At 48.1% G+C, this 27,735-nt stretch overlaps 1 protein-coding gene across 2 annotated transcripts; it reads left to right on the top strand.

Annotated features, from left to right (window-relative positions):
• Positions 1 to 453: 453 nt before the first annotated feature.
• Positions 454 to 27,522, top strand: FSD2 (fibronectin type III and SPRY domain containing 2). Of its 2 annotated transcripts, none has more exons than XM_035132218.3 (13): positions 454 to 620; positions 3,135 to 3,485; positions 3,573 to 3,668; positions 4,669 to 4,902; positions 14,510 to 14,532; positions 15,842 to 15,963; positions 16,595 to 16,759; positions 17,091 to 17,225; positions 19,199 to 19,352; positions 20,538 to 20,671; positions 21,418 to 21,550; positions 24,719 to 24,895; positions 27,192 to 27,522. In XM_035132218.3, the coding sequence occupies exons 2-13, from the start codon at positions 3,168 to 3,170 to the stop codon at positions 27,439 to 27,441; spliced, it is 1,941 nt and encodes a 646-aa protein (XP_034988109.2). In that variant the 5' UTR covers positions 454 to 620; positions 3,135 to 3,167; the 3' UTR covers positions 27,442 to 27,522. The 2 variants fall into 2 exon arrangements, with proteins under 2 accessions (XP_034988109.2, XP_060138484.1); XM_060282501.2 differs by lacking the exon at positions 454 to 620 and adding an exon at positions 735 to 830.
• The last annotated feature ends 213 nt before the right edge of the window (positions 27,523 to 27,735 follow it).

Genomic DNA, 27,735 nt, shown 5'->3' with positions numbered 1-27,735 from the left:
GGGAGAGAGTACAGATCTTTGGCGGCAGCGGAGGGGAGCTTTTGTGTCAGGAAAATGTCTCAGCCTGGCTCTGATTCCACCACTGCCTCTTTCCTGGCATATGTGCAAACTTCAAAGTTTATTACTTCTATTTTCATTGACTTGCGTCTTTGAATTAAACTCAGTTTGGGGTAATGTTATGGGGCCTCTTAAATCTGCCATAACTTAGGCTCTGAGCATGTCTTAATCAGGTCCTGGCTGAAACTTTCCTGGTGTGCAAATGTGATGAGCAACTGGGAATACAGGGAATTAAACGGTGGAAGGATGTTGTGAATGGGTCCCAAAGGGGATTTCAAACTTTTCTCAGCAGTTTCTGACATTCTCCTCCGTGACACTTTAGAATCCTCCCCTGCAAGGAGAGCTGCCGGTGGTCTATATTTGTCGCTTTTGCTCATCGCTGCTGACATACCGCTCAGAAAGAAGCGGCTGTCTCGTGTTACAGCAAAAAGTCCACAGTTGCCCGTCTAGAAACCTGGCAGAGAATTGCCTTCGTATGAAAATCAAGGTTTGTCAGGAGAAACAAATGTGAAGTTTACTGCTATCTGGGCACCAGAAGAAATAGTGGAATCTTTACCCAGAAGGCAAGTTTCAGAACAGCAAGATTCTCCTTTTTTATTATGGTAGATTGAACTGGGGCAGCTGTTCAATATAGGAACGATTGTTTAAAAATGGGTGCCTGAGTCTTGATTCTTATTTTCCATTTTCCTCCCTGTGCCCTTTCCCTTGTGCGTCTTTTCTTTTATTTAAGACTGTAAACCTGCATGGAAGGACTTGCCTTGCTTTGATTCTAGGTAAGCCGCTCCACGACCCTTTTTGCTCCAGCTTAAGAAATGCTGTTCAATAAACTTTGACAAATGTCAGCAATTGGACTGCGGCATAAAAAGATAATGAGAGCATATTTCTGCAAGCAGTTGTTTTGAAAGTGCATTCATGCTTTGTAAATTGAAATTACATGTTTGTAAAAAAACAAACAAACCATGAAACGCAATGCATGGCTTTGCAATGTAAAGTTTATACTATCGTGGAATTCTCTTAATGGTCTGAATTGGATCCTTGGTCAGCAAGGCCACTGGAAGGCCACTTGTGGTAGAGGGTGAAAGGGCACAGCGACAAAACCCTGAGTTGGCACCTTGCTGGGGGACAGAGGTCCATGCCAGTCCTGGAGTCTTGAGCGGAGCCGTCTTTCCCATTGGGCTTAGTGGCGCCTTGCGCCAGGGCGCCAGCCTCTCAGGGGCACCCCAGCAAGTGGGGGAGCTGTGTGGCTTTGCCGGCGGCCTCCCCTTTCACTGCATGCCCACCAGCTGCGCCCTGCCAAGCATAAGGCTGGCTGGCGTGCAGCTTCCCTCCCATGCCTCCGGGGGAGGAGAGCGATCCCCGCAGAGGCTTGGGAAAAGGTCGACAACTCTGGGAAATGGGGGGGGGGTGCGCTGGAAGGATCTTTGCACCACGGCTCCAGATATGCTTAAGACGGCCCTGGTCTTGAGGCCCTGTTGCTCACTCCAGGCCTCTTTATGAGGTTATCAGGACTCTCCTCAGGCCAAACACCCTACTTCTTCATCAGTCCTGCTTTGCATCCTCTTTGAGTGTTCTTGTCTGGCTACTTGCATGATAGCGGTGGTGTAGGAAGGGGGGTGCGGTGGGTGTGGGACACCCTGGGTGTCATCACTGAGGGGGGTGAACACGGGGCCTGGCCTGCACTGCGCCCAAGCCACACGCCTCTCCTGGGGAGTAATGCGGTGGCTCAGGAAACTGCAGGCTGCCCGAAACGGCAACATGGGGCTTGCGGACTCTGTGGAAGTTCTGCACAGTGTGTTCTGCCTCCGCTTGCCCTGCCCCTGGGTGCAGGGCATTTGCACCGCCACGGGCGCCCAAGCAGCTAGCTACGCCACTGCATGATAGACAAGAACGTGTTCAAATGAGGAACAAGCCCATTGCCCTGTAGTTCCGCATTGATTAATAAACACACCATGAGTGTTTTGGATTATGGGCTTAAACCGGCCATGACTGTATTGGTTACAAATGTGAGCAGTTTGGTTTAGGCATTGGGTGAAACCAGGCTATATCTTGACACCTGCCCGTCTGCAGGGAGTTGAACTAAGGGCAAACCACCAGAAGGGGGAACCCTATGACTTACATCAAATAGGGGCACCCTGAGGGGTCCCCATTGGGGTAGTGGCATTGTCCCTAGCCCACACCTGGGCTTCGGACAGAATCCACCCCTCCGGATTCCTTTAACAGGATGCCCTTATCGAGGAGGGGCAGGCGGAGGCTACAACCTCCCCTCCCTTAAACAAAGGCTTGCCCAATGCCTAACCTTACAAAGTTGTGACGATGGCTAAAAGGCAGGCGAAAACCAAATGGCTGGTGCCAATTCGCCAAGTGGAAAAATTCCTACCCGGCCCCAACAACAAGGTGGCAGAGATTTGTCCATAGCAAGGTCATGTCAAACCAAAGCTTTAAAAGAGGGTGGGTGGGTAAGGAGATCTGGCGGAGGGGGAAGCCCCCGGCCACATCTTGGTTTAAGTTACCTGTGGCCACGCCCCCTTCCGGCATAGATTGTCCGGTCAGGGGTGATGTGGCGGGAGATGGCACGGAGGGAGCGTCAATCTCCCGCCCCCTAACCGGGTCGCTATGAGGGCCCGGATGCCCGGATGCAACGCCACCCACCCCGGAAGGTGAGCAGACCTGTACATAAGCAGCGTGTTTTGTTGTTGCTTCGCCTACATTTTCTTCTGGCCCTGCCCACCACTGGTCAATAGGCCCCCGAAAAATTGCACAGAATGTCATGTGGCCCCCAGGCTAACAACAACAACAACAACAACAGAACCCCTGATTTAAATCTTTAAGATGCCCCAGGACTTTGGTTTTTTTGGTACACAAAAGTAACTCTTCCTGCTTAATAATAATAATAATAATAATAATAATAATAATAATAATAATAATTATTATTTATACCCCGCCCATCTGGCTGGGTTTCCTATATTTTGTTCTTCCTTCGTGTCATTGTGGCTACGCAGCTCTCCCTCTGCCTGTTCTGAACATCTTGTGACATTTTGTTCCTCAGCTGCCCATAACCCAAAAAACTCTCTCTGCAGGATAGATTGGCATCCCGCCTTCCTGTTCCTGCAATGGACACGCGATCCGAAGAGAAAGAGGTGGAAGCCCCCAGATTCTACCACTTGGAACTTTATGACTCGGCTGAAGATCTGGAGCTCTTTTCGGAAGAGCCCTTCCGGAGACGAGACCTGGGTTTGGGCGAAACCAGCAAGACTCAAGGCGCCGAGAAGCAAAAGTTGCCTTCCGTGGGCAACACAAGAGGGAGCGACAAAGTGGAAGATACATACTGTATTACGTGCTGCGTCCCGATCAGGGCCATTGATCAGCAGAGTGGCGACCACAATGAGCACGAGATCATTCCTTTTAGCAGCGTGCTGGAAATCGCAAAGGTGAGGACAAAGGCAAACCAGTCGATCCAGTCTGGAAGGAGGGGATTTCTCTTTCCACAATAATCAAGCATGTCATTTCTTGAATAGGATGAGTTTCGGAAAAACGTATGCAAACTGGAAGATCAGATCACTCGCCTGGAAAGCTTTTCTAGCCACTTGGAGGAAATTTTTATCACCATCGAGGTGAGACATATTCATGCATTGGAAACCTCAAGAATGGGACCTCGATACTTGATTGTGGGGCTACCTTTGGGTTTTCCAAATGCTGCGGTTGGAAGGTTGTTGGAGATGAACTATTGCCAGCACATAATTCTAGTGCTCAAAGGTCAGCGCATTGGCTGCTCATATGCTACAAGACCAGGTTCAAGGTTCTTGCATTAAGTTAGCAATTTGGGCCCAAGATGCCTCAAAGATGACCTGATCCCTTATATCCCTGCCCAGTTACAGAGGTCTTCAGGGGTATCACTGTTAGAAGCCCCCCATGGTGTGTATTCACTAGAAACCACATGTTGAGGGTTGTGGGCCCAATTTTATGGGACTCCCTACCAGTTGAGATCAGACAAGCCCCATCCATACTGAACTCCTCCTTAAACTGCCAAACCATGTTAAAATACCTTCTTCTTTGGGGCTGAAATCTGCTCCTCTTCTCCTTCATCTTCAGGCAGGTAACATTTTGGGGGGGGGTATCCTTGAAAATACCCTTGAGGTTTTGCACCTCTGTTGGTTACTGAAATAAGACAGATCCATAAATGAACCATTTCTGCATAGTAGATAACAACAACCCACTCCTATGGAGAAACCGCCACTGAGGCCAAGAGCAAAGTGTGCTTTGTGTTCATTCAGATTTCTCTCTTTTTAGTGTGGGGTATCTGGCGGGAAATTTGTGCAGCTGGAAAATCTGCTTCTTAAAAAAAAACCTATTATGGCTGAACCGGTATTATAAAATCAGGGCAGGTTTATTGTGTAGGTCAGGCATCCCCAAACTGCGGCCCTCCAGATGTTTTGGCCCACAACTCCCATGATCCCTAGCGAAGAGGACCAGTGGTCAGGGATGATGGGAATTGTAGTCCAAAACATCTGGAGGGCCGAAGTTTGGGGATGCCTGGTGTAGGTCCTTTCGTGGATCTTTTTGGTGGCAATTGCTCAGCAAAGCCATTCAAACCCTGAAACGCTTTCTTTCCAGGAGAATTTTGCTAAGCAGGAGCACAACTTGGAGAGGTGCTACAATGATCTCATGCTGACTCTCGAGCAAAGGTATGAGGAAAACATGCAGGCTTTGGGAGAAGAAAAGAAGGAGAAGTTGGAAGGGTTGTATGAGCAGCTGGTCAGCTGTGGAGGCAACCTGGACACATGTAAGGACCTGATGGAAACCATTGAAGATCTCAACCAAGGTGAAAATAAAGTGAATGCGATCAAGGTAAGGAGATGTATGCGATGGAAACAACCAGTGATGAAATACTTTTTTAGTCTTTAACCTCAAATCTGTTTTGTTTTGTTTTAAGAGTCAGTTGATAAAGGCAAATGAGACAGTCTGTAAGCAAATTAAAATTAAATGAGATTTATTATTTTTGTCCCACTTTCCTTAAAGAGTCCTGGGGACTGTAGTTTGTTAAGAGGGCTGGGAATTGTAGCTCTGTGAGGGGTCTCCTAGCAATCAGTACCCTTAAAAAAAATTGCAGTTCCCAGAATTCTTTAGAGGGAACTGTGATCATAGGTACCAGTTCTAGGGGGCCCTGGGTGCCAGGGCATCCACAAAAATGTGGGTGCTTAGAATCCACAACATGGGGCTCTGACTTGACTTCTGGTTTCTACCGGAAGTCGTGTCAGAGCCCCAACGCAACCTCCCAGAGGACATCGGAGGCCCTGCCAGGCCTCTGAACGTGACTTCCGGTAGAAACCGTTGAAAGTCTTCTGAGGACTTGGACATGACCTTCAAGACTCCGCAAGGTCTCAGGAGCGACGTCTAAGGCCCTGCCAGACCTCTGTATGTGACTTCTGGTAGAAACTGAGGTTCTGGCATAATCGCCAAGACCCTTGGAAGCGGGGCCACACAACCGACGCAATGTGACATCATGATGTCATCACGTTACGTCTTGGGTGCCATTGAGCACCCATAACCTGAGGCCCAAGTCAGCACCCTTGACTGTGTTGGTTAAAGTGGTATCAGAGTGCTTTAAATATGTGGTACGGATGTGACCCACGTTTCTGAGGGAGAGTTCATAAGGAACAAAAGAACTGCCAAACCTCTATCAACACAACGTGAAATATTATGTAGAGAAGATCGCACCTGGGTGAAGGGAAGTAATGGGTATGTGGGGAGGGGGATATAGGGTAGTATTTGGAAAATTGTTAAAGATATATACAGTATGTGACTTAAGGGATCAAGAACAAGGAGTTAAAAGGAGGAGACTAATATTAATGAATAGTAAAATAAGGAAATTTGAGAAGAATTTGGTACGAATGAAAACACGGGAGTCATGTTCTTGCTCGTATTTTGGTTTATTTGGTGTATTCTGGTTGTAAAGTCTTCTGTTGTAAAGATTGTATATAAAATGAAATAAAACAAATTAAAGTGGAAAGAACTGCCATAGCAGTCTTGCTAAACTCCAGGCGATATTTCGATGATAATACAAATGGCCTACCTGACACATTTTATTCAACAGTTACTAAAAAGCCTATTGCTTTATGGTTCTTGAGTGTGTGTTGTTGTTGTTTTTTTTAAATGTACTTGTTAATTGCCCTGGGAACATTGTAACATTTTATACATACAGTTGCCAGGATCCTTTGGGGGAAGCCATGTGCTTTCAATATAGGGTATGTACTCGCAAGCCTCTGTCCCAATGACCGGACCCACAAAGCGGCTTAAGAGAAACTGAAAGGGGAAAAAGCCGCTCTTCTGTAATAAGGACAATCAGATCCATTGTGAGACTGAACATTGGCATTCTCTTAAATGCTGAATTAAAGGAGACACAAGCGTTGCTTTAGAAGCTGGTGAAGGCCAGGCTATTGCAGGGTAAATGAATTTCTCCAACACCGAATATTTTGAGGGTGGGGAGAGCTAAGCCCAGGGCTTTTTTTCAGCTGGAATTCAACGGAACCCGGTTCTGGCACCCCTCAGGTGGGTGCCATTGTCAGAGAGCAAGGAAGGTGTTCTAGAAAAACAGCACTGGCTAAGCTCCATTGAATTTGATGGGGTGCTTCTGAGTGAAGATAGGCACAATGGGGCTGATTCCCTCATAAATGGCAGGGCAGTCTCAAGGAGCCACACTCCCCTGCTTCCAATCGGATCAGAGCGGCACAAAGTGTCACAAATTTTACAGATGATAAACGTAGCACAACGGAAACGCACCAGGAAGTGGTTGTTGACACACACAAACGCACAAACACACACAGTGAATTGATTTGATGAATGGGTTTAATATTGACTTGCTGAAAGGTGACAGAAATCTCCCACATTTTGATTCATGAATCCAGCCAGTGAAGAACACGTTTTGAGAAAAGGCCTCTTATAGGCAGGTGCTTCTGTCAAGAACATAGCAGGGATTTTCAATTCCTGTGAGTGATCACCTTAATTTTGCTCTGTCGTGTAGCCGGAGTGCGGGGGGGGGGGCTTTTACAGAACAATCGCAGCAATCTTTGAGAAGGAGATAAAAGAAGATAGCTTTCTTTGCTATTTTTAGCAACAGCTTTATTCTCTTTTAATTTGAATTGGTGTGGAGGAAGGCTCTCTTCCAAATAATAATCCCCCCAATAAAACGTTCCAAACTGTGCCAAGCCAGAAGAGAACCCTGAAGATTATATCTAAATTTAGTCCCCCATCTGCACTATACCTTTAAATCACATTAAACTCTTATGTCTTCCCCCAAAGAATGCTGGGAACTGATGTTTCTTAAGGGTGCTGAGAGGTGTTAGAAGATAATAATAATAATAATAATAATAATAATAATAATAATAATAATAATTTATTTATAGCCCGCCCATCCTGCTGGGTTTCCCCAGCCACTCTGGGCAGCTCCCAACAAAAGATGAAAAATACATTAAAACATCAGTCGTTAAAAACATCCCTAAACAGGACTGCCTTCAGATGTCTTCTAAACGTCAGATAGTTGTTTATTTCCTTGACATCTGGTGGGAGGGCATTCCACAGGCAGTGGCGAAGCTGCATGCTCTGCTACCGGAGGCGGAGAGCAGGCGGGGGCGTGGTGCGCCGCCTGTGGGGGTGTGGCGCATGGGGGTGCACAGCGCATGTCGGGGGAGCGCCGCGATGGCACCCTACTGGAATAGTGGTGCCAGGGGCGGTCCGCTCCCTCCGCACTCCCATTCCTCCGCCAGTGTCCACAGGGTGGGTGCCACTACCGAGAAGAGAAGGCCCTCTGCCTATACTCCGTACGGCGCTACAAATCCCAGAGTCCTGTGAGGGGGAAAAGGCGTCTCTTAACAACTCTCAGCACCCTTAACAAATGACATTTCCAGCATTCCTTGCGGGGAGCCATGATTGTTTGAAATGGTATGATACTGCATGGGTGTGTGTGGTGCTGTTATGTACTGAGCTGAATCCTAGAACAATAGGATTCAGAATCAGCGGGAGCTACCCAATCCAACTCCAGGTGGAAGTGAATCCGCAACCTGATTGGCCTGCTGGAGCAGCCAATCAGGCGGCTGGCAGAAGTGAATCTGCTACCTGATTGGCCTGTAGGAGCAGCCAATCAGGCTGCAGGCAGAAGTCAATCCACAATATAATTGGCCCACAGGTGTAGCCCTGAAGTAGCCAATCACGCAAGGCCCATTGTGTAAATAATGTATATAAGCAGATGGTTTTGGGAAAAGAGCCATTCGTCTTCTCTTCTTCTCCTTGATGAATATGAGCTGAATAAAGAGCATGAAATTCACTCTCGACTCCGAGTATATTTCACTGGCGACGAGGATGGGATCCTGATGAGCTGACCGCCACCACGCACTGCACCGCAGCACCGCCACCTGCTGCACCGCTGCATCGCACCGTGCATCCAGGCTTCAGCTCCAGGACCCAAGGAACCCAGAATGGCAACCGACAGCAGCTTCTTGCCATTCAAACCAGCATCAGGAGACTGGGAAGGGTACGCCGCCCGTTTCAACTTCCTCCTGCAAGCGAAAGAAGTCACCAACGATGCCATGAAGAGGGCGACATTCTTCAGCGTCTGTGGAGAGGAGACGTTTGAAATCGCCCGGGCTCTCCTTGCACCTAGAGATGTCGCTACCGTCTCTTACAAAACAATAATGGAACGGCTGAAGGAGCACTTTTCACCACAGCCCTCGGTGGTAGCTTGCCGAAATGCCTTCTACGCAAAGCGGCAAGCCCCGGGGGAAACCATAACTGGGTTTGTGACCTCCCTCCGCCAAGCCGCCCGGTTATGCAACTTCTCAGAGTTGGAGAACATGCTTCGTGACCGCCTCGTCGGTGGCCTGAGGGACGAGATGTTGCAACGACGCCTCTACGCCAAAAAAGACCTCACGTTCCAGATTGCTCTGGAGGAAGCCCTGGCAACCGAAGCCGCCGAGAGGTCAACGCAAGAGGCACGACCGGCCCCGCCATCCCAACCGAGGGTCTACCACGAAGACCACACCGACGAATCCGAATCTGACAGGGAGGAAGTACACCGAGTACAGCGGCGCACTCAAGCAGCACACACACCACAGCAGCCTCGACGAGAAGGAGGGAACTGTGCAAGCTGCGGGGAGAACCACGAGAGGAGGACCTGTCGTTTCCGCAACGCAGAGTGCAGGCAGTGCAGAAAATTGGGACACATCGCCCGGGTGTGTCGGGCTCGACTCACCCGTCGACAAGCATCAGATGACCGACCCAGGAGCCCCAGGTCACACGGCACCATGCACCAAGGCAACTCGACGGAGATCACGGACTACCAGGTATTCCAGTTGCCCCATCCCAGCACAGAGAAAATTTATATAGAGGTACAGATAGAGGGAGCCCCATGCCGCATGGAGCTGGACACGGGTTCAACTCTATCCATAATCTCAGCCCGAACATTAAGGGAACTGTGCCCTAATGGGGGTCCCAAACTAAGGCCGGCCCCATTCACCCTCCGGGACTTCCAGAAACGTAAGGTCCCTACAATGGGGGTGGGGACCTTCAGGGTGCAATATCGAGGGCGAAAGCAACAATTGGACTTGCTGGTAGTTAAGGGCCCCTACGTTAGCTTACTGGGACTGGCATGGTTTGGACCTCTGGGGCTAGCCGTTACCGGGGTGAACCGCACTAGCTTACAAGTGGACGTGGACGCCATATGCAAAGAGTTTCCAGGGGTTTTCGATGGGGCATTGGGACGATATACAGGACCCCCCATTGCCCTACAGCTAGACCCCGCTGTACGACCCATCAGGCACAAGGCCCGCCGGGTCCCGTTCGCCCTGAAACCCCGCATAGACGAGGAATTGGACCGGCTCGTGGAGCAAGGAGTGCTGGAGCCGGTGCCCAACGCCCCCTGGGAAACTCCAATTGTCACACCCGTCAAGCCTAACGGTTCGGTCCGCATCTGTGCAGACTACAAATGCACCATAAACAAGGCTCTCACGGCCCATGCATACCCAGTGCCAGTGGTCAGCCATGTCCTCGCCACCCTGGCTGGGTCAAAAATCTTTGGCAAACTGGACTTGGCCCAAGCGTATCAACAGTTGCCTGTGGACGAAGCCACAGCAGAGGCTCAGACGATTGTGACGCACAGAGGGGCATTCAGAGTAAAGCGGCTGCAATTTGGCGTTAGCGTGGCACCAGGCATATTCCAGAATCTAATGGACTCTCTCCTTAAAGGGATTCCTGGCGTCACCCCCTTCTTCGATGATGTACTGATCGCCGGGCCCACACCAGAGGAATTTGAGGACCGCCTCCGCTCCGTCCTGCACCGTTTCCAGACGGCGGGCCTCAAGGTGAAGCGGGAAAAGTGTTTACTGGGAGTGCCGCAGGTGGACTTTCTGGGATTTAAGGTGGACGCAGAAGGGGTCCATCCAACCGGTGACAAGGTACGGGCCATTTGTGAGGCCCCAGCGCCCAAGAGCAAGCCCGAACTTCAGTCATTCTTGGGACTATTGAACTTTTACCATGCCTTCCTTCCCCATAAGGCAGCGGTAGCGGAGCCCCTACACAGACTCCTAGATAAAAGGGCCCCTTGGGTGTGGGGCCAGCGACAAAGGGCCGCATTCCAGGCAGTCAAGGACTTGCTCGTCTCGAACTCGGTCTTGGCACACTTCGACGAGAGGCTGCCAGTGGTGCTGGCATGCGACGCCTCTCCCTATGGCATCGGCGCGGTCCTGGGACACCAACTCCCGGATGGAAGAGAGGTGCCGGTGGCATACTTCTCCCAGACGCTTGCTGCAGCCGAACGAAACTACTCACAGATTGACAAGGAGGGTCTGGCAATCGTGAAGGGCGTAAAAAAATTCCATGATTTCTTGTACGGGCGGCCCTTTACCATAGTGACTGACCACAAGCCGTTGCTTGGCCTGTTTGCCCCCGAGAAGCAGACCCCCCAAGTGTTGTCTCCACGTGTCCTCAGGTGGTCAATTTTCATTGCCGGCTACCAGTATGCACTAATCCACCGCCCTGGGAAGGCGATGGGCCACGCAGACGCCCTCAGCAGGCTACCACTACCAGAAACAGGCCCCGACCCAGCGCCTGCGCAAGAGGTTATGACCCTGGAGCTGCTTCCCGACCGACCCATTCAGGCACAAGAAGTTGCGCACCATTCCACAAAAGATAGGGTCATCTCCCGGGTCCTGGACTGGGTGTGGCGAGGATGGCCCAGCAGCAGCCCCGGGCCAGAATTCGCTGGCTACACAAACCGCAAACATGAACTGTCGGCCCACAAGGGGTGCCTGTTATGGGGAAGCAGGGTTGTTGTTCCCCAGCCCCTCCGCAAAAGGGTCCTCACAGCCCTACACGAGACACACCCAGGGGTAGTGAGGATGAAGGCCCTTGCCAGGAGTTATGTGTGGTGGCCGGGGATTGACAGAGAGATAGAGGCCTGGGTCCAACACTGCCAGACCTGCCAAGAATCCCGCCCGGATCCCCCAAGGGCCCCAGTCCAGCCCTGGGAGTCCGCCCGACATCCATGGTCACGCTTGCACGTGGACTTCGCTGGCCCCTTCCAGGGAAAAACATTCTTCATAGTGGTGGATTCCTACACCAAATGGCTGGAGGTCGCACTGGTACCGTCCACTTCTACGGCGGCAGCCATCCGGGTACTACGTAAGCTGTTTGCAACCCACGGGCTCCCTGACACCCTCGTCTCAGACAATGGAACCGCATTCACGTCAGAGGAGTTCCAGACCTTCACAGCGCAGAACGCCATCCGCCACATCCGCTCAGCACCATTCCACCCTGCCACCAATGGCCAAGCGGAGCGCATGGTGCGGACCACCAAGGACAGCCTCCGCCGCATAACACAAGGGGACTGGGAATACCGCCTTGCCGCATTTCTTCTAGCACAGCACAGCACCCCAAGCACAACGACGGGCCGGAGCCCAGCTGAACTACTCATGGGCCGGCGCCTTGCAACTAGACTGGACCGACTTCACCCCGACAGAGCTCAGGATGAGGTAGTGGTGGGGAAAGGCAGGAACCCCCGGACATTTGTGGCCCAGGACCCAGTGTATGCAAAGAATTTTGGGGCAGGCCCAGCATGGGTACCCGCCACAGTCACCAAGGTGACCGGTCCCGTGTCGTACGAGGTACTAACGGAAGGGGGGCAATGTTGGCGCCGCCACTGCGACCAGCTACGGCGACGATTCCCAGGAGGAACCCGGGAGGAGAGCGGGACAGAGGGGTCCCAAGGGGACAGCAGGGCAGTGAGGCCTGTAGAGCGAGAGGGGTGGGCAGGGGAAGCAGAAGCAGTAGGCACAGAGGGGCGCCCCGAGGCTGGAAGGACACCGGAACCAGAGTCACAACCTACTGGTTCAGTGGCGCCAGACCAGACAGCCCCGGCACAGCCAGCAGCCTCGGAACACGAGCCAGAACCAGAACCCCTGACCAAGGAACACCCCAGGCCACAACGCACACGGAGGCGGCCAGCAGACCTTGGGGACTACGAATGCAACTTCCCGGGCAGGACTGGAACTTAGAGGGGAGGGGTGTTATGTACTGAGCTGAATCCTAGAACAATAGGATTCAGAATCAGCGGGAGCTACCCAATCCAACTCCAGGTGGAAGTGAATCCGCAACCTGATTGGCCTGCTGGAGCAGCCAATCAGGCGGCTGGCAGAAGTGAATCTGCTACCTGATTGGCCTGTAGGAGCAGCCAATCAGGCTGCAGGCAGAAGTCAATCCACAATATAATTGGCCCACAGGTGTAGCCCTGAAGTAGCCAATCACGCAAGGCCCATTGTGTAAATAATGTATATAAGCAGATGGTTTTGGGAAAAGAGCCATTCGTCTTCTCTTCTTCTCCTTGATGAATATGAGCTGAATAAAGAGCATGAAATTCACTCTCGACTCCGAGTATATTTCAGGTGCCCACAGCAGTTCCTCAGGTTTCCAAATGTGTGGGCTCACAAGGGCCGGCAGCTCCAGAACCACTGCACAACAATGGCTGTAAGGTGGTATATAAATGCAATTCTTGATGACTACATACAATGAGGAATAGGTATGGCACATGACATCCACTAGATGACTTACTCTGCCAACATTGGCACACTGGCAAAATTCTCACTGCAGTAGCAAACTGTGTATGACCCGCATTACTTTGGATTGGAATCGCTTTGATCAGTGGAATTGGCATGACTGCATTCTGCATCTGTAACAACCCAATTGTTTACTGTGGCAGTGCCTACACTTTGGAACTCCCTAGCAGGCATCTTCACTGTACTCTTTTTGGCACCTGCTAAAAACATTCCTGTTTAGACCCAGATGCTTAGAAAATTAAGGTAAGTTTAAGCAGAGACATCACCTTGGCAACAAAGGTCCGTATAGTTAAAGCTATGGTTTTCCCAGTAGTGATGTATGGAAGTGAGAGCTGGACCATAAAGAAGGCTGATCGCCAAAGAATTGATGCTTTTGAATTATGGTGCTGGAGGAGACTCTTGAGAGTCCCGTGGACTGCGAGAAGATCAATTCTGAAGGAAATCAGCCCTGAGTGCTCACTGGAAGGACAGATCCTGAAGCTGAGTACTTTGGCCACCTCATGAGAAGAGAAGACTCCCTGGAAAAGACCCTGATGTTGGGAAAGATGGAGGGCACAAGGAGAAGGGGACGATAGAGGACGAGATGGTTGGACAGTGTTCTCGAAGCAACGAACATGAGTTTGACCAAACTGCGGGAGGCAGTGGAAGACAGGAGTGCCTGGCGTGCTCTGGTCCATGGGGTCACGAAGAGTTGGACACGACTAAACGACTAAACAACAAATCTTGTTTTAGTGTTTTAACTTTTGTATGTTTCTAAGTATGGTTGAAACAATCTCTTGATTTTATTGCTTTACTTTTTTTGTTAACCACTTTGAGGGTGTTTTTGGTTGGGTTTTTTTTACAAGCAGTGTATAATTTTTTAATGAAATAAATAATAAATAAATCATTTTGCCAGCAGTTGCTGCCGTATGCTTTAATGGCTCAGGAAAACCTTAATAACAGTTGAACGGCTGCTCAGAACTTTACCAAAGTTCATGACAAGCCAAAAGAAAGTATGGTAGTAGTTTTCACCAAGATTGGAAATAAATATATGATAAGTGGATTAGAAAGGAGAAACGTGTCACTTTTCAGCATTTTTAAACTTGCTGAACCTCTGGTAATTTTATTATATCTATTTGAAATTCGGCACATCATAGACCTCTTCAGGTAAATCATGTATGTCAAGTTCCAAGTTATTAGATCAACAGGTGCCATTTTTATGAACAATAGTATTCTGTGGTTAAATGGCAAAACCTTTGTTGTTGCTTTTGCATACCTTAACATTCCTGTGCCCCTTTAATTTATGTTTGTAATGTGTTCCTATCATTAAACCACCTTCTTCTTCCTCTCTCTCTCTCTCTCTCTCTTGTCGGCAGGCCGCAGTAGCTACAAGCCACAGGTAATATTAAGCCCTGAATACATAGTTTCTCACCCTCCTGCGTACTTAAGATGAATATACTGAATATCTTTCTTATGCTTGAGAGCCTGTGTCCATCCCTCATGTTTATTACAAATGGATCAGGGTGAAAGACATGGTCCCCCCCCCCAACTTTTATCCACACAACAACTTGTGAGATAGGTTGGGTTGAGAGTGGTCGTCAGCATCCCAAGGCCACAAAGTGAACTTTTAATGATTGTGTTTGCCTGCCCTCCAACATTTCTCCGATGTAAATAGGCACATCCCATTCCATAATGATCATTTTACTATTTGTACCTTTATACCCCACACATCTTACTGGGTTGCCCCAGCCACTCTGGGCAGCTTGCAACATAATGAAAACATAATAAAACATTATAAAAAACAACAACTTCCCTATGCAGGGTTGCCTTCAGACGGCTTGGGGGGTTGGATAACTCCATAGCCTCCAACATTTCTCTGATGAAAATAGGGACATCCTAAGGAAAAGCGGGGCATTCCGGGATCAAATCAGAAACCGGGACAGCTTCTCTAAATCAGGGATGTCCCTGGAAAATAGGGACACTTGGAGGGTCTGTGTTTTAGTGGTTGGCTCTAATATTGTCGAATTACAGCCTTCCCCAGCCTCCTGGTGCCCTCCAGATGTTTTGAACTACAATTCCCATCACCCCTGGCCATTGGCCATGCTGGGGCTAGCAGGAGGTGTAGGCCAAAATATTCGGAGAACATCAAGTTTGGGGAGGCCACATTGCATTGATTTTTTTTGGTAATTTTTTGGGGGTATTCATCTGACAGAAGGATGTGACAGAAGCATTAACTAGCAGCTAAGAAACTCAATTTTCCAAGTATCGGTCCTTATGTAGCTTGGGTTGCCACCATTCATGGGCATATCACCAGGCCTGAATAGGAGAAGTACAAAAATTATTTAGGGGAAAAAATTCCTAAAGGTGGCGGGGGAAGGGCTGAGATGCTTCCCAATAGTCCCATGAGGACTGAGCATGCTCAATGGACAGAGAATGCGAACTGATTGCTGAGTGGAGAAGAGAAAACCATGTGAGATGGGGGGGGGAGGAATGGAGTATTCTGAACAGGGACAGTCCAAGCTGCAACATTTTGTTGCAGATCCCACTTGTATACATAATAATAATGAGGAATGAGGATGATTTTGACGTAATGGATATATATCTATATCTATCTAACACACACACACATACGAGAAAATATGAGACATTGATATATAGCCAAGCTCTTCAAGTTGCTGTCTTACTCTCCATTTCTCTGATACTTGCAGATTGGTCGACTTCTTGAAAAAGGACGTGGATATAGATCTTTCAGTGCCGACAAATTTTGAATCCCGGGTCATTGATTTCTCTGACATTCAGGAACTAATGGACTCCATTAATTCAGTCCCAGGTATTTTCATTGTATTTATCCCTGGTTTCTATCTGACCCCCATAATTCTCCCCCGTCCATACTCCTTCCTGGCTTTGCTTGTGCCCCAATGGTTTTTGCCTGGCTGAAAAGTATCTTTGAACTCAATGTTTAAGAAAGTTTTTAATGTCTGATGTTTTATTGTGCTTTTAATTCTGTTGGGAACCGCCTAGAGTGGCTGGGGAAACCCAGCCAGATGGGCGGGGTATAAATAAATTTATTATTATTATTATTATTATTATTATTATTATTATTATTATTATTCCTCTTCCTTGTCTGAATGGAAGAAAGAGCTGGGGAAGATGGCTACGTAGAAACGAATCTATTGTACAAAGTGAAAATTTACATGTGTTGCTCCACCCACTTTTGTCTCTAGCCACACCCACCGCTGTCATGTGGCCCTCGGGAGATTGCCCAGAAAGAAGTGTGGCCCTTGGTGGTTCTCCCCACCATCAGCTTGGTGTAGACTAAATACTAAACCAGGCGGACAACTTGCATAAAATATAAAGCAGTTTCTTCTGTTAAGAGGGGTTGTTGATATTTGGAATTCACCATGTGAATTCTGCTTAACAGATATATTTCCCATCCCCCCCTTCTGCCCTGTTTGTTCCAGCTCCTTTGCCTCCTTGTGCACCAGTAATGAACACCCAGGATCCCAATTCTGCTACTGGTACGTCCGTGAGAGTCTGCTGGAGCTTCTTTTCAGAAGATATTGTTGAAAGCTACCAGCTGTACTACAAACGCGTGAGCAACGAGACATCGAAAGAGGAGGAGGATGGTAAGGCTGCCTTTACACCATGACTGCCCTCAAAGAATTCTGGGAACTGTAGTTTTCCCTCCACAGAGCTATACTTTCAAGCACCTGTCAGGGGTGGTTTTCTGGGGTCCGGAAACAACAGTCCTGAATCCTTTAAAAAAAAACTGGCGAGCCAGTGGGAAATACAAAGCATTGCCTTTGTTTTTATTTGAGAATTAAATCTGGCTGAGAGGCTCTTGCCACTGAACCATGAAATTGCGCAGCAGATATTGAAAGGGTTCCTGCTTAGAGGCTGGTTTCAGAAAATGCCATTTTAAAACAACTTCTTAAATCTTCCGCTTTCTCACTGCAGCGTTTATGCTAAACGTGAAAGAAACATATTGCACAGTTACTAACCTGGCGCCGAATACACAGTATGAGTTTTGGGTGAAAGCCCTCAACAGAGCCGGGGTTGGTTCAGCGAGTGAACGAGCTGATTACATCACAGGTAAGTGCATTTCGGATTTCGAATGGCTTTTGACATTCACCTTTCCCTGAATTTTGAACAAAGCAAAGTCTACCGAAGTGGGGCGTGAACTAGCTAAAGTTTGTTGAACTCTGCAAGTTTTTTTTATTTATCTCAAATACTTACATCCCACCAGAGCTGCTTATAAAAACAAAACAACACTATAAAAGCCTTTTCTAGTAGATAATTTAGCAGGCAATCTCACTGTTAACTTTCCATGATCTCTTGAAGATCCTTTTATGCCAACAGGCCTATTCAGCTTAAATTTTCCTAAGATTACCCAGTTATTTTAAGGATAATTCTGTACTGCATGTATAGTCTTTTATTTTTGTTTGTTTATATATTTATGTATATCAATCATCATATTATTTATTGGTTTGTTTTTGTTTTTATTATGTATTTTCTGGGGTTTTTTATATTGTGATTTTATGGTGTGAGATCTACAGGTATAGGGCGGTATACAAATTTAATAAAGAAATAAAAATAATAAATGAACAGACATTTTAAAAGATTATAGCCCGCTTCATCTCCCAGCTTATCTAACATCCCTCTCCATTGCTGGCCACCGCTTTGCGTTTATCAAAGCAAGGTTCAATACCGTTCCCTCCAATGTCCTGCTCCATAGATTCTCTAAGGGCCGAGTCTCAGTCTTACATTCCTGTAACAACCAGTTGACGGAATCCCTCCAGCACAGGCATCTCCAAACTTGGGCCCTCCAGATGTTTTGGACTACAATTCCCATCTTCCCCGACCACTGGTCCTGTTAGCTAGGGATCATGGGAGTTGTAGGCCAAAACATCTGGAGGGCCGCAGTTTGGGGATGCCTGCCAGCACATAGTTCTTACTTGCCCCCTGTATAGTGCTGTCAGGAGAAATCTACTGAGTCCATTAATCCAAAAATTCTCTGGACTTCCAGCAGAGACTCTCCTCGCCCTATTACTGCAAGACACTGATTCTTTTGTAACCTTGCAAGTGGCAAGATTTCTAACTGCTGTTCTGTCCTATAAGAGGCAAAATGGACTGTTACTGTATATGAATCCTGAAACCTTTTAGCACATGGCTTCTTTTATCCTTATATTACCTGAAGTACTATATTTTTAAACCTTATATTTATTTGTATCGATTGTATCTCATTTTTTTTATTGATTGTAAAGCAAGCACATCTTGTTGTATTTATTTTATGCTGTATGAGCTTATATCTGGAATAAATTTGATTTGATTTATCCCGCTTTTGAATCATCTGGGTCTCAAAGCAGCTTACGGCAATAAAAAAATATACAAAATGTAAAACATCAATTCAAGCACTTTAAACCTCAGAAATTTAAAATCTCAAAAATGGAAACAAAAACACGAGGAGAGGAAAATTTAAAACATTAAGGAAGAATTCACGATGCAAAGACCACCTGAAACGATATTGTTTTAACCAGGAGCCTGAACTTTAGCAGGGATGGTGCCTACCTGATTTCTAGTGGGAGGGGGTTCCAAATGCTTTATCATATTTGCATAAATTTCTGAATACTACCTTGATATTTTACATGAGATGGTGGAATATAAATACTGCGATGAAATAAAGGAATAAATTAATGTAAATATTCAGCAAGGGAGGGGGGCAAGAAGAACCGATCATCTGAGTGGATGCTGAAAGCCCAACCATTGTGGAGGGTCTGATCTGGGGGTGGGGGTGCCTTTGATCTTTGTTTTCAAGTTAATCAATGAAAACCTTAATACAGGCACCCCCAAACTGCGGCCCTCCAGATGTTTTGGCCTACAACTCCCATGATCCCTAGCTAACAGGACCAGTGGTCAGTGATGATGGGAATTGTAGTCCAAAACATCTAGAGGGCCGAAGTTTGGGGATGCCTGCCTTAATAATACTTTTAAAAGACAAACCCTCATATCTCATAACCAAATGGCTCAGGGAAAAAATAATTATCTGCTGCTTCCTTTTTTTAAAGCTCCTTTGGCACCTGTCCTCAAGAGGAAGGAGATCCGAAGTTGTGAACATGCCGCGTTGGTGCAGTGGGAATCTGGGAACACAAATCCTGTTGACTCCTACACGGCTGAATTGTCCAAGCTGACAGATGGAGAAGACGGGAACATCATTACCGAGTGTGTTGCGTAGTATTAGATGCATGCAATGCCGCTGTTTAGCTCGGGCCATGTTTTTCAAAACACCCAAATAGCCGAAAGGAAAGAGGGAGGCAGTGAAGGAGAAGGTTGGCGTTTTAAGCTAAGGGTTAGCAAACTTCATACCTGATAAGGCCTGGGAACTTGCATACAAGGCAACAAGCTTCTCCACAGCTGGTCTCCTGGGTCATAGCTGTTTCTCTTAAGAAGGCCACCTGGTATTCAGTTGATAATACATACATTACAGTAGGTGCGCAGGGATGCGGGTGGCACTGTGGTCTAAACCACTGAGCCTCTTGGGCAGGCACCCCCAAACTTCGGCCCTCCAGATGTGTTGGACTACAATTCCCATCTTCCCCGACCACTGGTCCTGTTAGCTAGGGATCATGGGAGTTGTAGGCCAAAACATCTGGAGGGCCGCAGTTTGGGGGTGCCTGCTCTTGGGCTTGCCGATTGGAAGGTCGGCAGTTCGAATCCCCGCAACGGAGTGAGCTCCTGTTGCTCTGTCCCAGCTCCTGCCTACCTAGCAGTTTGAAAGCACGCCTGTGCAAGTAGATAAATAGGTACCGCTGCGGAAGGAAGGTAAACAGCGTTTGCATGCGCTCTGGTTTCTGTCACAGGGTTCCATTGTGCCAGAAGCGGTTTAGTCCTGCTGGCCACATGACCCGGAAAGCTGTCTGTGGACAAACACCGGCTCCCTCAGCCTGAAAGCGAGATGAGCGCTGCAACCTCATAGTCGCCTTTGACTTGACTTAACCGTGCGGGGGTCCTTTACCTTTACCTTTCTTTTACAGTAGGGACACCTGACCCACACTGAGACCATTCAGCTCAAGGGGTCAAAGACCCTTTGCTATTTCTGCAGTAGGGATCCAGTGTCTACCCAAGAGCCACCGATCAGCATGAAAAGGGAGCTTTTAGCCACTCGGACTTCTATCTTCTCGCTCTTTGTGCTGATTGGGGCTTCTGGATCCTGGCTCACCTCAGACTGCTGCCTTTGTCCCCTCCCAAGATTTTGATTCTGATCCCAACATTGGAACAGATTTGTGTGTGCAGGGGGTGGGGTGTGTGACCCTTTCTGCCTCATTTCTCCACTCTTCCTCAAATGCCTTTTGTGCTCCCTTGACAACAGTGACCTGTTAGGGTTCCTTCTGTTTCTCTCTCTCTCAGGTCCATTGTCGGCATTCCGAATTGTGAAGCACTGATTCAGCTGGAGCCAGGACACAACTACTTGCTCTCCGTGAAAGCCGTCAACATGGGAGGTTCCAGCGAACGGAGCGAGCCTGTCTCCATCCTAAGCACAGGTAGTAACTACAGAGACAATTCTTCACACCTGTATGGGCAGAATGGCTGCTTACCTAGTCCCGGGAAGGGGCGTGTTTTGGCACTGGCGAAGGAAGGGGTTCCGGCGGATGCGGCCCACCCCGGGTGTCATCCCTGGGGGGGTGACATCACAACGCTGCCCCCCTGGGATGCTCGCCGTGGGTGGCGCCTCCTGGGACGCTAACTTACCTTCCAAGTCCCGGAATGCAGAATCTGGGACCGGCAGCCCTGTGACACCGGAAGTTGCGTCGACGTAACTTCCGGTGTTGCTTTGCCCTTCTATGGGCACTAAAAATGGCCGTCGCCGGCTTCGAAAGTCGCTTCTACGCATGTCAGGAAGTGCGTCGACGCAACTTCCGGTGTCGCTCTGCCCATCGATGGGCACCAAAAATGGCCGCCGCCGACACCGGAAGTTAGAAAGAAAAAAAATGGTCGCCGGCAGGAGAAAATAACGGAGAAAAACAGGAGACGAAGTGATACGGGGGACCACCGGGAAAAGGTAAGTAAAAACGGGGGTTTCCCGGGGAAAACGGGGTACTTGGCAGGTATGGACGCTAGCCCCACCCCCGCGGGTGGCTAGCCCCACCCCTAGCTCTGCCTCTGGGTTGTGGCCCCAATTCCAGGGGAGCAACCCTGGGCATGTGCGAATGGGGCCATCATACAGGAGCTGCTTGCATTTGCAAGGTTCCGCCATCCCTGCCGGCTACAATTTTCCATCCTTCCACAGGTACTTCCTTTACTCTGAACGAGGAGACGGCTCACCCCTTGCTGTCTGTGCTAGAAGATGGATTGACAATTGCATGTTGCAAAACCGAGAGTCCCAAATGTGAATGGCCCTTCCGTGAAAACAGCTTTACAAGGTATAGAATCTGTCGGCCTGTTTCATAGGCTTACGAGCATACAATTTTATTTCACCTTTTCTTCTTTGGCAGGGATCTGCACCTTTCAAAAACGCCTTCCCAAAGGGTTAATATAATAGTAAAGGATGGTTTTTCAGACACAGTTTTGGGGCAAGCAAGCCATGAAGTGTGCTCAAATTCTGCTGGAAAAAATGGTTATGTCCCTGTGTTGATGGCATCAATGTGTCAGTGGCTCATGTGCTTGCACTCTTTATAAAGATTTGAGGAGTGAGGTTTTTACCCCTCTATGCCGGGTTGCTCAAACATTGCTACTGAGCCCTTTCTTCTAGCAGGTCAAGATAATCAGGTGACAGCAAAAACTTGCAAAAAATTAAGCAGGGGAAATTAGAATAAGATCTATTATTTGATTATTGATGTAAACCTCCAAAATGTATTTTGTATAGTTAAGTTTTTACCTCTAGCTTCAGTACATTTTATTTTATTTTATTGCTATGGTTAGTGGCTGATGCAAATAAAGTTTCTTCTGATCTGTGCTCAAGTGCAGTAAAAAAAAAAAAATCAATAGAAATGCCTGCCTCCTCTCTCAGACATTGGGACTGGTGGGGTAGAAATCAGGGAGCGTGAAAAGTAGGTGGAGTCAGAGCAAGTGAGAGGCGGAGCCAATGCATTCTGGTTTTGCCCCCTTCTGCCTCCTCCCTTCTGAGTTCAACAAGGGCAACACCAAGACCAAAGAGGAGGAAGCTGACAGTGAGTAAGGAAGCAGGCAGATGGGGGGCGGTGGACTGAAATGGGAGAGATAGTGCCCCATTTGCCCTAACAGACCAGCCTCCACTGCACCAGCTCATGTTTGTTGTTGCCTGTTAAACTTTCCGACAAGACAGTTTACACTGCAGGTAGACTTGGATCTCCTCTGCTATTTCGTCACATTTTACTATGCATGTCATTCATACTGTGAATGAATTTCCTCTCCCCTCCAGCATTCCTCTGGGGTTCCATAAAACATGAGGGAATCCTGTAATTTTAAGCAGAGTTTGTGCATGCTGGCCTGACGTTGCCTGTGAGCCCCGTTTCCCCCTCATCTCGGCTTCCAGACAGCCCAAAATGCAAAAAGAAAAGGGCGAGCGTCACTGGATGCCATCACAACAATTTGCTCTTAATTGCACAGCTGTAATGGTTTTAAAATCAGCCTAATTACACGATGCGGTCTCTCGCTTTTTTGCACGTTACTAGATTCTACAGGAAGCAGGCAAGTGTCTTCCCTCCCACTTAATTCCAAAAGTTGCTGTGATTGCCATAGCAACGCTAGCTTATACACAAACTGATATGCAGAGTAGGTATGCCCCCTGAAAGATTCCTCCTTACAACATACAGCTGACAATTCTGGGTGATGTTTACCAGAGAGTAAATGAATCAGTTCCACTTAAAATGAGGAGAAAGAGGGGTCAGCCTAGACCAGGCATCCCCAAACTGCGGCCCTCCAGATGTTTTGGCCTACAACTCGTATGATCCCTAGCTAACAGGACCAGTGGTCAGGGATGATGGGAATTGTAGTCCAAAACATCTGGAGGGCCGAAGTTTGGGGATGCCTGGCCTAGACCTCTACCATGTTTGGCTGCTATCCCTATGGGAGAACCCCATTAAACACTGGGAGGTATTCAAGGTTAGTCCTGCTCAGACCCAGAGAAGTTAATAAGCATGACTAATTTAGGTTCATTAATTTCAGAGGGTCTGTTCATACCACACATTTAAAGCACTATGGTACCACAGAGTTATAATTTTCAGAGTGGCTGAACAGTCAATTGCTCTTCACAGGGAGCTCTGGAAATTGCAGCTCTGTGAGGGGAATACTGGGTCTCCTAGCAACTCTCAGCACCCTTAACAAACTACAGCTCCCATAATCTTTTGGGGGAAGCCATGACTGTTATGAAGCGGTATGATACTGCTTTAAATATATGCTGTGAATGTTGCCTTAAGCAGGACTTAGTTCTGGGTAAGCATGCATAGAATTGCACTGTAAGATTTCTTGCTATGCTAAAAATGGTAATGTATTAAGTTTTGTATATATAATTCTCTTCACTTCTGTTTACGTTATGCGGATAAATTATAACCTTTGTGATGGAACTTTGTGCACTGCTAATCGGGTGCTTTATTGATCGTCCTGCATTTGCTACAACAGTAAACTGCAACAGATGGAAGCCGCAATCGTATGCTTACATACTTGGGAGAGAGCCCCATTGAACACAGCAGGACTAATCTTCCAACAAAAGTGCACACAAATTGCACTTTTTGCCTTCCCCACTAGGATATTGTAGTCCCGTGTCCTCAGACGCTTGCAAATAGGCTCCCCACCAAAATCATCACATGCATCATTCAACACAGCATTGTCCAAACATCACCATTTTGCACTCTCTGTGTTCCAGAGTTAACAGTTAAAATGCAGCACGACTTCCAGCCAAGGATTCCTAATTCCTGGGCTTGTGAGCGTCATCATTGTGATTACTATGGAATGGGCATGCCACCGGGCAAACGAGCGCTGAGGAACTTTAAGCCACTTACTTCCTAGCAAACAAAATGGGTCTATAGACACGGAAGAAGTCAGGGTCATGTTGAATCAGATCGATGCTCCCTCATAAATCCAGTGGTCTTGTGATAAGGTTCAAGAGGGCACATGGTGCCAATAAAGACTCTGAGAGCTCCTCCATTCACTTGGGGTGAGGTGGTGAGAGCGGTTGCCCTTTTCTCCCTTGAAAAGTACACAGAGTTGAAGGAGGAAGTTGGAACGATGCCACTCTTTCCCACTTCCTCTTTCAGCTCTATGTGTTTTTCAACGCTCAGGTTAACCCGCCTGCACCTGACTCTTAAACTGATTCCTTGGAAAAGCAAAGTGTGTGTACATGCACTTTGTTTCTTTCTGTCTCTGGGGGAGGGAACCGATCCAGGGGGGGAGGAGGGGTGTGACCAGAAATGGTGGAGCTCACAGCACACCTTCAAATAGCCAAATATACTCACTAAAGGTTGGGAACCCCTGTCACAGATGTTGACTACCTTCAGATATTCTCTATAGCGAGGGAATATACAGAAGATGGACCCAGATAGGATATGCTGTGTCTACCAAGAAAGCCATCCGTTTTTTTAAAAAAAAGTATATTCCACATTTCCTTTTGCCAGATCCATCGCTATCTTGGGGAACCCAATATCGTTCCAAGGCAAACATTACTGGGAGGTGGACGTCAATGAAAATACGGAATACCGTGTTGGTGTGGCTTTTGAAAATGTGTCTCGAGACAGCTATCTGGGCACAAGTCACGCCTCCTGGTGTATGAGGCACACAGTCAACTCTTCCAGGTACAAATGCTTCCAGGTCATAGAGGTAAAAAGTAAAGGTAAAGGACCCCTGGACGGTTAAGTCCTGTCAAAGGAGACTATGGGGTTGTGGTGCACATCTCGCTTTCAGGCCGAGGGAGCTGGCGTTTGTCCACAGACAGCTTTCCGGGTCATGTGGCCAGCAGGACTAAACTGCTTCTGGCCCACAACGGAACACCGTGACAGAAACCAGAGCGCATGGAAACGCCATTTACTTTCCCTCCACAGTGTATCTATTTATCTACTTGCACTGACATGCTTTCTAACTGCTAGGTTGGCAGGAGCTGGGACAGAGCAACGGGAGCTCACCCCATCATGGGGATTTGAACCGCCTACCTTCCAATCGGCAAGCCCAAGAGGCTCAGTGGTTTAGACCACAGCAATCATAGCGTTGGAAAGGACCCCGTGGATCATCTAATCCACGGGTGTCAAACACAAGGCCCGGGGGCCTAATCCGGCCCGCCAGACCTCGTCATGTGGCCCGCGTAGCCGCCGCCAACATTAGCCACTGACAGTAGTTCTGGAGCCTGCGATTGGCCGAGGGTCAAAACCGGGGGCGGGGCTGTAGGCGGAGGCTGGGGCACTGGAGCCGCGCTGACGGCCTTGGCCAGGGAATTTCAATTTCGAATGAGGCTGAGGGAGGCGGTGGCACAGCGGCCAGACGGGGAAGTGAGATGCAGGAGGAGGAGGAGGAAGCCCGCCGAGGAGGTAGGAAAGTCCTACAGGCGCCGCCGGCAAAGTTGGTGCCGGGACGGAGCAGCGCTGGATTTTTTTTTTTGGCGGGATTTGCTGTTGTCTCCGAGAGCGAGTGAGGCAGTCCCGGTAGGGAGAGGCGGCGGCGAAGACGACAACAGCGCGGGTGGGAGGAAGAGCAGCTCTGAGGCGAAGATGCACGTCCGCTGGGGCTGCCGCCGCCTTCCTCCTCGGGAAATCCGCTGCCCTCCCTCAGCGCGAGGGGAAGGGACTCTGGCGCTGAGGAGGGAGGATGCAAAAGCAAACCAGGGAGTTGGCGCTGCACTGCATGTTCCTGCCCCTCTCCAAAGCATGGGGTGGGTTGCAGCGTGTGGCATCCTGCCTAGCGGGGTTTGGGTGTACGCAGTGCGGGAGAGGGAAGCCCTCTTTCCACCTGCAGGTTTTTAATCCCAGCAGTGGCTTTCTCCTTCCTGCCGAAGGTTTAGTTGAGCCCCCCCCCCCGGAAGCCGTCGATCTCCACCTTTTGTTCAAATTTCCCTCGTTTACATCCCCTCCCACACACGCGCCACGACGCAGGAATGTGATCCGCGTGGGGGCGGGAATGAGCTTACATTATTACAAAAAACAGTAATAATTGAATGCAGTGACAATAATTTATGATAATAAAGAGTGGACACATAGTCCTACAGACACAACCGGCCCTTTGAGGGTGACCAAACTGCTGATGCGGCCCCCGATGAATTTGAGTTTGACACCCCTGCCGTTTGCAAAGCACCAGTGTGCACCCATAGTCAGACCCACTTTCAGCACCGTGATCTTCTGGTGTATCTGCCCAGTCATAAACGATCTTGCTTTCAATACCATCTGCACCTACAAAAGCTTAGAGCTGGATGCGCTGTTTCATTTTCAATTCATGCATGTTACCATACCTTCCTGCTGAAACTCTTGTCACTTTTTATATCACAAAAGTTCTGCTTAATTTTTTTCCTCCTGCACTTTTTTTTAATATAAAACATAGAACATTTATAAAGCACTTGCTCAAAAAACAAACAAAACAGGCAGAGGGCCTTCTCGGTAGTAGTGCCTGCCCTGTGAAATGCTCTCCCATCAGATGTCAAGGAAATAAATAACTACAGTATCTGATTTTCAGAAGGCATTTGAATGCAGCCCTTTTTAGGGAAGTTTTAAAGGACTGATGTTTTATCGTGTTTTTAATAGTCTGTTGGGAGCCGCCCAAAGTGGCTGGGGAAACCCAGCCAGATGGGCAGGGTATAAATACATTATTATTATTATTATTATTATTATTATTACTATTATTACTATTATTACTATTATTACTATTATTATTATTATTAATTGCACCAACAGTGCATGTGTGCCCCTCCAGGTGGCAAAAATGAAACAACAGCGGGGAAGCATAGCAGAACAGGTAATAGAACTGGAATGATGTCCAGTAAAAATCTACCACTAATGCAGTATTATTGCATCAATGACACTTTGCAGAACCCAGCCTCTCCACAAAAAACAAAACCCAGTCTGTTCTAAGAGCTTCTAATTGCATGCATTTTCTCTCTCTCTTGCACAGACATACCTACGAGTTTCTGAACAATGGAATGACTCCAGACATTACGATTACTGTCCCTCCCCGGAGGATTGGACTTCTGCTTGATTACGACAAAGGGAGCCTGTCGTTTTTTAACAGGGATATTATGCAACACCTGTACACCTTCCACAACCACTTTCAGGACTTTGTGTGTCCTTGTTTTGCTCTAGAGGAGCCCGGCACACTCCGGATTCTGAATGGCATTGCGATGCCCACCTACCCGATTTCGTGATTCGGGGCAGCTGTTTGGCATGCATGCAATGCCTGACTCTTGCATAACTCTATTAAAACCTACAGCTTCTAAGTGCCACAACCATACTGTCTTCCTTAAAATACCATCTACTTCATTCTTTTTTAAAAACACACAAACTTATATCCCACTTTTCTTTGAAAGCAAAGCAGTTTACATAGAAAATTTTAAACAAAGCTGCCACAACATCAGATTAAACAGCTGCAAAACTCAAAATGACAGAAAGACAGAAAATAATAATAACTTGAAAGATTTGTTAGCTTTTACTTACATTAT

Source organism: Zootoca vivipara, chromosome 13 (assembly GCF_965207765.1).
Source record: "Zootoca vivipara chromosome 13, rZooViv2.hap1.1, whole genome shotgun sequence".
Classification (NCBI taxonomy): Eukaryota; Metazoa; Chordata; class Lepidosauria; order Squamata; family Lacertidae; genus Zootoca; species Zootoca vivipara.
The sequence above is the reverse complement of the archived record's forward strand: the minus strand, read 5'-3'. Positions and strand labels throughout refer to the sequence as shown.